General features: G+C 41.3%; 1 protein-coding gene across 6 annotated transcripts in view; it reads left to right on the top strand.

The window, feature by feature from the left end:
- The window catches only part of amph (amphiphysin), a 122,666-nt gene that overhangs the window by 69,738 nt on the left and 40,906 nt on the right, over positions 1 to 12,022 (top strand). For all 6 annotated transcript variants that reach the window (XM_064942891.1, XM_064942883.1, XM_064942862.1 and 3 more), the window contains exon 8: positions 2,078 to 2,153. In XM_064942891.1, the coding sequence (XP_064798963.1) occupies positions 2,078 to 2,153 (76 nt within the window). The remainder of the gene's footprint in view (positions 1 to 2,077; positions 2,154 to 12,022) is intronic.

The following is a 12,022-nucleotide window of genomic DNA, read 5'->3' as shown; positions in this document are numbered from 1 at the left end:
CTGACAGAGAGGATCTGCAGAGAAGAATGAGAGAAACTCCCCAAATACAGATGTGCCAAGCTTAGAGCTATAATCGCTGCCAACGCTGCTCGGTCGTAAAGGGTCTGAATACTGTGATATTTCATTTATTTTTTAGAAATTGGCAAAAATTCTACAATCCTATTTTTGCTTTGTCATTATGCGGTATTGTATGTAGAGATGAGGGGAAAAGATATTTAATAAATGTTAGAACAAGGCTGAAACGTAACAAAATGTGGATAAGGGGAATGTTCTGAATACTTTCCGAATGTATGTGCTGTGGGTCGCAGTGGCAGACTTACCATTAGGCAACTCCTAGGGCCTCACATCATCAGGGGGCCTCGTGAACTTGGCATAATTTCATTTAATAATACGTACAGTAATAGAAGAGCTAAGACTCTTTCTATTTCCCTCTACAACGCGTACAAGCTGCGCAGGACACGTTAGAAGGGAGTGTGACAAAACCGCAATTGAAAATAATGCATTTATTTTATTCTACACACACAATTATTACCTGGCTGTCTTTTCAATTTTTCAGTATTTTCAAAAAGTTTTTTCCAATACCTTTTCTGATGCATTTCACACACTTTTGGAAATAAAATAAAAAATTGTTACACCTTTCCCATATTCAAGTAATTTGACATATTTTCTTATTAGCCTTATGAACATAGACACTTGGTTGCAGTTTGTATCTGTGCTAGAATGGTTAAAAATCTTCCAAAATATAGGTACTGGTTGATATTCAAAATCAAAAATCGAATCACTTTTTATTAGTCACACGCGCCGAATACAGTGAAGTGCTTACTTACAAGCCCCTAACCAACAATGCAGTTTAAAAATATGAATAAGAAATAAACCAGATTGGACCATTATCATTTCTAAATACATTCTATCATATTCAAAAATAACTGCCTTTCTTCTGGCCCACAAATTGCTTTCAAAAACAAAAGAATTGGTTTGTCCCTCCGTTGAAATGATGTGCTGATGTAAAGACTACTATTTTCAGGAAACCTTTTCATTCTACTTCGTTCAACTAAAAAAGGCCACTTCCGAACAGCTCTTCTTTCAGTAGCCATGATTTTGTTGAACAGTCATGGGGGCCTACAAATCCCAAAGTCCGCCCCTGTGTGTGTACACTGTATGTGTGTTGCCATCTTGAGCACACTGGCTGCTCACTGGAGAAGAATGCTTGCAGCCGTGGTTACCTAATCTGTCCAATGAGAAGGCATCCTCTCTACAATGCCCTCTAGCACTGCTCTACTCATGGATGGGAATTGCAATGCTTTTATTTTTAGCCCTGTCATTATAATGACAGTCATCCTTTTGTTAAAACATCTGCTTCAACTGCTGAGCTACAGTATATGTGTTCAGGATATGTGTCAGAATCAATTCAACCCCTGTATGTGTTTGTGCTTCTGTGTGAATGAATGACCACAGGTCTCCTGCCTGCTTCAATGCAAAATGACAAGAGTTGAGTAGTGCTAGAGGGCATTGCGGAGAGAGGATCCTCACATGGTCAACGCAATGTTTGCTGTACACTTTGGTTGACCTTTTTCTGAAATTGGCACTTGTTGCTTATATGTTCAGCAGGAAGATGTGCTAGGAGTTCACATAAATAGCAGCAACAGATCGCAATTTAAAATACATATCTAACATTTTGCGAACTAGTTGTTAAACAATGTATCAATCAATCAAAATGTATTTTTTAAAGCCCTTTTTACATCAGCAGTTGCCACAAAGTGCTTTACAGAAACCCAGCCTCAAATCCCAAAGAGCACAGTGGCCAGGAAACTCCTTAGAAGGCAATAACCATGTATAGGGGACTGTAGTTAAACAGCGTTTTGTATCTCTGACTACCAGTTTGATATGGTTTTATTTTTTTGAAAAGTATATCATTATGGTAACTGTTCATTCGAATGTATGGAATTCTTCATTCTAGCAGCATTCGCCTTACAGCTGAGGCTGTCCATTTAAGAGCTCTTTTAGGGCTTTAATGAAGATGTTTGTTGGTGACAAAAACATCACCATGGTAACAGATGTGTTTCCCCCCCCCTTCTAGCCGAGTTGGTTTTTACGTGAACACATTCAAGAACGTGACGAACCTGGAGGCCAAATTCCACCGGGAAATCTCTGTGGTAAGTATCAAAAATATAAATTCTCAAGGCGATTTGCGGTGGGCGGTGCTTTTGAAAGTTGAGTCTCTTTCTTCTGACATTGCATCAACACAAGGGATAAAGTACTGTTCAGTATGATGATGTGCCATGAGGTTTACCATGGGTGTCTCTGAATGTTCATCTACAGTATGCTTAGCGTATCCAAACATATATACTGCTGCAAGAAAAAGTATATGAACCCTTTGGAATTACCTGGATTTCTGCATACATTTGACATAAAATTTGATCTGATCTTCATCTAAGCCACAACAATAGACTTAACACGGTGTGTTTAAACTAATAACACACAAATTGTTGCATTTTTCTTGTCTATATTGAATACATCAATAAAACGTTCACAGTGTAGGTTGGGAAAAGTATGTGAACCCCTAGGCTAATGACCTGTCCAAAAGCTAATTGGAGTCAGGAGTCAGCTAACCTGGAGTCCAATCAATGAGACGAGATTGGAGATGTTGGTTAGAGCTGCCTTGCCGTATACAAAAACACTCACAAAATTTGATTTAGCTATTCACAAGAAGCATTGCCTGATGTGAAGCATTCCTCGAACAAAAGAAATCTCAGAAGACCTAAGATTAAGATTTGTTGACTTGCATAAAGCTGGAAAAGGTTACAAAAGTATCTCTAAAGTCCTTGATGTTCATCCATCCACGATAAGACAAATCGTCTATAAATGGAGAAAGTTCAGCACTGTTGCTACTCTCCCTAGGAGTGGCCGTCCTGCAAAGATGACCGCAAGAGCACACAGTGCAGAATGCTCAATGAGGTTTAAGAAGAATCCTAGAGTGTCAGCTAAAGACTTACAGAAATCTCTGGAAGATGCTAACATCTCTGTTGAAGAGTCTACGATACATAAAACACTTCTGGTGTTGCACAGTCAGTCCTGACCTCAACCCGATTGAGATGCTGTTGACCTTGAGAGCGGTTCACACTAGACATCCCAAGAATATTGTGGAACTGAAACAGTTTAGTAAAAAGGAATGGTCCAAAATTCCTCCTGACCGTTGTGCAGGTCTGATCCGCAACTACGGAAAACGTTTGTTTGAGGTTTTTGCTGCCAAAGGAGGGTCAACCTGTTATTAAAACCATGGGTCTACATACTTTTTCCAACCTGCACTGTGAATGTTTACACGGTGTGATCAATAAATAGATGAACAATTATAATTGTTTGTGTGTTATTAGTTTAGGCAGACTGTGTTTGTCTATTGTTGTGACTCAGATGAAGATCAGATAAAATCTTATGACCAATTTATGCAGAAATCCAGGTATTTCTAAAGGGTTCACATACTTTTCTTCCCACTATTTTTTGAAATTCATTTTATACAGAAGAGAGCTGGGAGACAGAGGGAACATAGTGTGTGTAACCTTTATTTAACTAGGCAAGTCAGTTAACCTACTGGGGAACAGTGTTCAGGGGCAGAATGACACATTTTTACCTCATCAGCTCAAGGATTTGACCCAGCAACCTTTGGGTTACTGGCCCAACACTCCAACCACTAGGCTACCTGTCGCCCCAGGTAACCTAGTGGTTAGACCGGTGGGGCCGGGCTCCAATCCCACGCAGGCAGGAGATTGCATACATTCTCAGTGAGGCAGCCCTAACCGCTTGACCAACCTCAAGCACCAGACAGTGAAGATGAGCAAGTAACTGTAATTCTTGTTTTCCAAAACAACCATCACCGCTCTTTACTTCTATAGCCTAATCGTGGGCTTACATCATATCACATTAGCCTTGATCATATCGCCTACTTTTTAAATGTTCTGATATCTTTCCACCATTCACTAAGACATACACCAAATTACTAATTCAACAATTTATTCAAATAGAAATGGACAAATTGCTGATTCAAGGAGCATGAAAATTGGTAATGACTTAATGTGGAATTGAAAACGTCTACACAAGACGTTTACATGTGTCTCCTTGAGCAGAATACATTTTTTGTCAAATGTAGAATTATTTACCTAGAAATAAAGGGTTTATATTAAGATTTTGCTGCACTTAACACTTGTAATTAGAACATTAAAATCCTTTCACTTCAAATATGGGCTGAAAACCTAGCATTATAGCTTCAAATTTGCTCCTGCAGTTTCTGTAATAACACCTCTCTTCCTGTCAGTGATCAAGAGTGAAACATTATAATTTAGGCCTTCCTCTTTCCTTCAGAAATGCTAGTCAATCATAATTTGTTTGTGTGTGGGAAATATCAGAGGTATGGCAAGCCTGTGAACCAGAACTCAGATCTCTTTGTCTCTGGTTTGCCATTGAAATATTGAATTCTGAACATAGTCATAGAGCTTCAGAATACCAATGTGAACATGTTACTAAGGCAAGTCAGGAGAATGCTACGAGAGTGACAGAAACTGCTAACGCTGTTTTCGTTAACCTTTGATAAATCACCTGAAAGAAACATGCCAGTACTGTGTTGGACTGAATTTACAACTCTGTGTCCTCTGAGGAATACTGGTTCAGGGGTATCAAATCAAAGTCTATTTGTCACGAGCGCCGAATACAGCAGGTGTAGACCTTACAGTGAAATGCTTCCTTACAGGCTCTAACCAATAGTGCCAGAAATGTATTAGGTGAACAATAGGTAAGTAAAGAAATAAAACAACAGTAAAAAGACAGTGAAAAATAACAGTAGCGAGGCTATAACAGTAGCGAGGCTACAGACAGACACGGGATAGTCAGGCTGATTTGAGGTAGTATGTTCATGTAGATATGGTTAAAGTAACTACGCATATATGATGAACAGAGAGTAGCAGTAGTGTAAAAGAGGGGTTGGCAGGTGGTGGGTGGCGGAACACAATACAGATAGCCCGGTTAGCCAATGTGCGGGAGCACTGGTTGGTCGGCCCAATCGAGGTAGTATGTACATGAATGTATAATTAAAGTGACTGCATATATGAGAAACAGAGAGTAGCAGCAGCGTAAAAGAGGGGTTGGGAGGGGGCACACAATGCAAATAGTCCGGGTAACCATTTGATTACCTGTTCAGGAGTCTTATGGCTTGGGGGTAAAAGCTGAGAAGCCTTTTTGACCTAGACTTGGCACTCAGTTACCGCTTGCCATGCAGTAGTAGAGAGAACAGTCTATGACTGGGGTGGCCGGTGTCTTTGACGATTTTCAGGGCCTTCCTCTGACACGCCTGGTGTAGAGGTCCTGGATGGCAGGCAGCTTAGCCCCAGTGATGTACTGGGCCGTACGCACTACCCTGTGTAGTGCCTTGCGGTCGAAGGCCGAGCAATTGTCATACCAGGCAGTGATGCAACCACCATGCTCTGGATGTTGCTGCTGTAGAACCGTTTGAGGATCTCAGGACCCATGACAAATCTTTTTAATTTCCTGAGGGGGATAAGGCTTTGTCGTGCCCTCTTCCCGACTGTCTTGGTGTGTTTGGACCATTCTAGTTTGTTGTTGATGTGGACACCAAGGAACTTGTAGTTCTCAACCTGCTCCACTACAGCCATGTCGATGAGAATGGGGGCATGCTTGGTCCTCCTTTTCCTTTAGTCCACAATCATCTCCTTAGTCTTGGTTACATTGAGGGATAGGTTGTTATTCTGGCACCACCCGGCCAGGTCTCTGACCTCCTCCCTATAGGCTGTCTCGTTGTTGTCTGTGATCACTGTTGTGTCGTCTGCAAACTTAATGATGGTGTTGGCTTTGTGCCTGGCCATGCAGTCGTGGTTGAACAGGGAGTACAGGAGGGGATTGAGCACGCAACCCTGGGGAGCTCCAGTGTTGAGGATCAGCATGGCGGATGTGTTGCTACCTACCCTCACCACTTGGGGGTGGCCCATCAGGAAGTCCAGGATCCAGTTGCAGAGGGAGGCGTTTAGTCCCAGGATCCTTAGCTTAGTACTATAGGGTACTATGGTGTTGAATGCTGAGCTGTAGTCAATGAATAGCATTCTCACATAGGTGTTCCTTTTGTCCAGGTGGGAAAGGGAAGTGTGGAGTGCAATAGAGATGGGTGGTATGCAAATTGGAGTGGGTCTAGGGTTTCTGGGATAATGGTGTTGATGTGAGCCATGACCAGCCTTTCAAAGCACTTCATGACTACGGATGTGAGTGCTACGGGTCTGTAGTCATTTAGTTAGGTTGCCTTTGTGTTCTTGGACACAGGGACTATGGTGGTCTGCTTGAAACATGAAGGTATTACAGACTCAATCTGTGTTTGGCTCAATGCTATTTGAACTCCATCAATGAAGTGCACTGAGGAAAATACTCATCAATGATGATGTTTTTATTTGACTTCCTGAAATAACTTTTGGCCAGCACATGGTTTGCTCACACTTACCCACTTAAACCTTATTATCCTGTGTTCAAAGTTACTGCATTTCCAACTAGCAGGGACAGCACTGTCATGTAAGATTGTAATTGTCTTACTGAGGTCTAGGGAAAGGACTACAGTAACTGCCACATATTAGGCCTATCATATTGTATTGGCTGTCAGCAGTATTACTGGTGAATATAAAGGTCATTGTGTTACTAAGGTGTGTCAACGTATTAATCTTACACTACTCATTTGAGCTGTTGTTTTTAGCGTTATTCTTTGTAGGCAATGGAAATATAATATGAGTTCAGCTGTGTCCCAAATGGTACCCTATTCCCTAAACTATAGCCTCTTGCAATTCCTATCCTCACTACCCATCCACATTGTGTGTGTGTGTGTGTCCTGACATTTTTATCTCGAAGTTCAACATTTGCGGTGACAGACATCCATTTTAGCTTCTGGTTTTAGACTGCCCTCTGCAGGGAAAAGTATAAATTGTGCCTCATTAATTCATTTTTCATTTACTTCAGAGTTTGAATCAATTTAACCTAAAGTTGCAGATGTCAAATAAACACTTCTGATGGCCTTTTTCTTTCTAATCCTTCTGCACCTTTCAACCAATCCAGTAAATGTGGAGTTAAGATAGAGTGTCGCCTTGTATTTGGTTCGCACTTCAATTGAAAGGCAGTTAATTCAGGAAGAGAACTGAAATTACAATTCAATATCATTTTTTATGGCATCTGAATAAACTGAAAGTATAAGTTATTTATTTGAAAGGTTTTTACATTTGTGAATTTTACATTTAAATCACTTCCTGAATTGACTACCTTCAATTGGAATTGACCACAACCCTGATTTATTTGTATTTATTTAATTAGTCCTTTATTTTTGAGTACTATCGGTCACCCAGCAAGCACCTGCGAAATCGTGATTTGTCCAAATGATCAGTGAATAAAAATGTGCGTACTGGAAGGAAGTTCCTCATTAGTCGTGTCATCCCACAGATCCTACTACCAATAATGTTAGGCCTTTGATTGAGAATGGACAAAGCTTTTTCTTTAACAAGTTGGACGTGAAGGATTTACTTCTGCTCCCAGACCAGGCCCAAATCCCCATCATTAACATGAAGAGGAGACGCTGATACCTGAGACGCAGATCCAGCTGCCTCGTGAGAATTCGTTGGAATGTTAGTAACCAGCCTCTACCATCCATCCTACTGGCCAACATGCAATCATTGGAGCATAAACTGGATGAGCTCCATTCGAGATTATCCTACCAATGGGACATTAAAAACTGTAATTTCTTATGTTTCACAGAGTCGTGGCTGAACGACGACATGGATAATAGAGTATACAGTTGGCTGGGTCTTCCATACATTGGCAAGACAGATCAGCTACCTCCGGTAAGACGAGGGGTGGGGGTCTGTGTCTATTTGTCAATAACAGCTGGTGCGCGAAATCTAATATTAAAGAAGTCTTGAGGTTTTGCCCGCTTGAGGTAGAGTATCACATGATAAGCTGTAGACCACACAATTTACCAAGAGTTTTCATCTGTATTTTTTGGAGCTGTCTATTTACCACCACAAACATATGCTGGCACTAAGACCACACTCAACGAGCTGTATTAGGCCATAAGCAAACAAGAAAATGCTCATCCAGAGGTGGCACTCCTAGTGGCCGGGGACTTTATTGCAGGAAAACTTAAATCTGTTTTACCTCATTTCTACCAGCATGTAACATGTGCAACCAGAAGAAAAAAACTCTAGATCTAGATTTAGATTTAATCCAGACACAGAGTCGAGTAAAAAGCACTCCCTCCCCCTCCATTTAGCAAATCTGACCATAATTCTATCCTCCAGATTCCTGCTTACAACAAAAAAACTAAAGAAGGAAGTACTTGCGACTCACTCAATGCGGAAGTGGTCAGATGACGGAGAAGCTAAGCTACAGGACTGTTTTGCTAGCACAGTATGAAATATGTTCTGGGATTCATCCAATGGCATTGAGGAGTATACCACATCAGTCACTGGTTTCATTAATAAGTGCATTGATGACATCATCCCCATAGTGACTGTACATACATATATAATTATTAGAGATCGGGCTACTTTTTTCAACATTCTGTTAAAAATTGCGCAACATTTCAACATCCTGCTACTCATGCCAGGAATATAGTATATGCATATGATTAGTATGTGTGCATAGAAAACACTCTGAAGTTTCTAGAACTGGTTCAATGGTGTCTGTGACTATAACAGAACGAGTTCCGTGGTCAAAATCGCCAGAAAACCTGGTCACTAAATCGACGGAGAAAAAAATCAATCCGCCAGTCCATGTATTGTCTATTGGAAGGAAAAATACTTAAGGCTGAGAATACAGTTCCGATAGCTTCCACACGATGTCGCCAGTGTTGTGATTTCCATTCAACTAAATCGTTGGTCATCTGAGTAATAGCCACATCCGGTTGTCAAGTCCACAGCTGTAAACAATGGAACCGGAAAAGTTGGCTACGTTTCCCAAACTTGTGCCTATTGAATACAGATCGCTCCGTGATCAATTTGATCGTTTATTAACGTTTAGTGATACCTAAAGTTGGATTACAGAAGTAGTTTGAAGTGTTTTGTCAAAGTTTATAGACAACTTTTTTAATTTAAAAAAATAACGTCGCGTTTAAAAAAATGTGTTTTTCCTGGATCTGACGGTCTTCATAAATGGACATTTTGGGTACACAAGGACCGATTTAATCGAAAAAAATACCCAATTGTGATGTTTATGGGACATATAGGAGTGCCAACAAAGAATCTCGTGAAAGGTAATGAATGTTTTATATTTTATTTCTGTGTTTTGTGTAGCGCCGGCTACGCTAATTCCTTTGTTTATGTCCCCTTCTGGTATTTCGGGGTGTTGCCTGCTATCAGATAATAGCTTCTCATGCTTTCGCCGAAAAGCATTTTACAAATCTGACTCGTTGGCTAGATTCACAACGAGTGTAGCTTGAATTGAGTACCCTGCATGTGAATTTTAATGAGCGTTTGAGTTTTAACGAGTGCTATTAGCATTTGGCATAGCGCATTTGCATTTATTGTTGGCAGGGGGTGCGGTTGCGTCCCGGGTGGGCCAGAGAGGATAACAACCAGAAGCCATGGATTACAGGCAACAGCTGCACTGAGCTAAAGGGTAGAGCTGCCGCTTTCAAGGAGCGGGACACTTACCCAGATGCTTATAAAAAATCCCGCTATGCCCTCCAGACGAACCATCAAACAGGCAAAGCGTCAATACAGGACTAAGATTGAAACCTACTACACCGGCTCTGGTGCTCGTCGGATGTGGCAGGGCTTGCAAACTATTACGGACTACAAAGAGAAGCCCAGCCGTGAGCTGCCCAGTGACGCGAGCGTAACAGACAAGCTAAATTACTTCTATTTGCGCTTTGAGGCAAGCAACATTGAAGCATGCATGAGAGCACCAGCTGTTCCAGATGACTGTGTGATCATGCTCTCCATAGCCGATGTGAGTAAGACCTTTAATAACACTCCTGCTGTGTTCCGGTCGAATTGGACCGATTTGACAAGTTCTCTTTGAAAAATGTAGTTAATTTAATCTGATTGTCATAAGTGTGAGCGGACCAAGTAATTGGGCGTCACTCTAAAGCGGGAAGGTGGAATAAACTAGTCAGGAGTAGGTTTTCTTGGTTTAACACAGTTCTCTATTGAGGGCATTTGGTCAACACAAACACTCCAACATAATCAATGAAAATCTCCCAAGGAAAAACATACATCTTCTTCTCCAGATGAAACAGGAACACAATATGATTATCTTTAAACTACAACAAAAAGTCACGGGATTGTCACCGTCTTAGTGGTTCTTCCTGGATAGCTCCTCTCTCTCGGTGGCCATCTTCCAGAGATAGTTTTCCCCACTTTCTCTGCTGGTTCCATTCTCTCTCTTATAGGGGAAGGAGAGTATGTCATTAGTACCGTCAGCTGTGCTTAATTGCCTCTGGTTACCTTGTCTCCCATGCCTTGTTGGGCTACTATCCATGAGCCCAGCCTGCCCTCTGGTGGTCTTTCCACATACGGTTCCATGACTTTGTCCACACAGGGCATCTGAACACACAGAATACTTTATGGTGTTTTATTGAACTTTTGTACATCTGTGGTGTTCCCGGTAAAAAATGACCGGTCATTAGAAATGAGTAGGTGTGACTACAATTACTGTGTACAAAATTGAGTTCAGTCACATGCCCATTCATTAGATGGACTTCCTTTCCCAGACTCCCACATGCATGTGTGTTTGAACACACACACGTACACCTCACTCCCCTTCTTGGCTTCCATGGCAACCCCCAAGGGAACCTTTCCCCAATAGAATCTTTCCCCCACGAGAACCACACCTGTTGGCATTCTCACAAACAATCGCAACATTGTTTCAAGAATATATAGAACTTTTCTCGCAGCTTTGGTATATAAAGCTTTTTTGAGGCCTTGCTCACAATTCATTATGTTGCAGCACAATGACCAAACGATATACTGTATGTGAGACTCTTGATCGTATCTTTGATCATGACACTGGGGAGGAAGAGAGAGTTCTTGTTCAACTTTGACACAAAGTAGTCTGTGATAAATAGCACAATGTGTTTCATCTAAGTATTTGTTATAGTCAAAATAATCCATACATTATGCATTTTTTAAAACCCAAAAACGAGTTGAATGAGCTGATGTCAATGAGGCATACAGGGTAGCCTAGTGGTTAGAGCGTTTGACTAGTAACCGGAAGGTTGCAAGTTCAAATCCCCGAGCTGACAAGGTACAAATCTGTCGTTAACCCACTGTTCCTAGGCCGTCATTGAAAATAAGAATTTGTTCTTAACTGACTTGCCTAGTTAAATAAAGGTGAAAAAAAAGATCTAACACAACATTAGGTGATATTATTATGTATTTAGAATCAGCTATAATGGGGCGGTCATTTTGGACCGGGAACACAGAATTAATTAACATGGAACGAACACAATCTGTAGACAGATCAACATTCACAAGGCCGCAGGGCCAGACGGATTACCAGGACATGTACTCAGAGCATGCGCTGACCAACTGGCAAGTGTACTTACTGATATGTTCAGCCTGTCCCAGACTAAGTCTGTAATACCTACATGTTTTAAGCAGACCACCATAGTCCCTGTGCCCAAGAACACCAAGGCAGAGAAAGGCCCTGAAAATTGTCAAAGACTCCTGCCACCACAGTCATAGACTGTTCTCTCTGCTATCGCATGGCAAGCGGTACCGGAGCGCAAGTCTAGGTCCAAAAGGCTCCAAGGCATAAGACTGCTGAACAGTTAATAAAATGGCTACCCGGACTATTTGCATTGACCCCTGCTGCTACTGGCTGTTTATTGTCTGTGCATAGTCACTTTACCCCTACCTACATGTACATATTACCGAAATTACCTTGACTTACCTGTACCCCTTCACATTGACTCGGTACCGGTACCCCTGTATATAGCCTCATTATAGTTTTAATTTTATTTTTCTTAACTGCATTGTTGGTTAAGGACTTTTAA

The sequence above is a fragment of the Oncorhynchus masou genome, chromosome 3 (assembly GCF_036934945.1).
Source record: "Oncorhynchus masou masou isolate Uvic2021 chromosome 3, UVic_Omas_1.1, whole genome shotgun sequence".
NCBI classification, from domain to species: Eukaryota; Metazoa; Chordata; class Actinopteri; order Salmoniformes; family Salmonidae; genus Oncorhynchus; species Oncorhynchus masou.
Note: the sequence above shows the minus strand (reverse complement) of the source record. Positions and strands in the feature narration are given on the sequence as shown.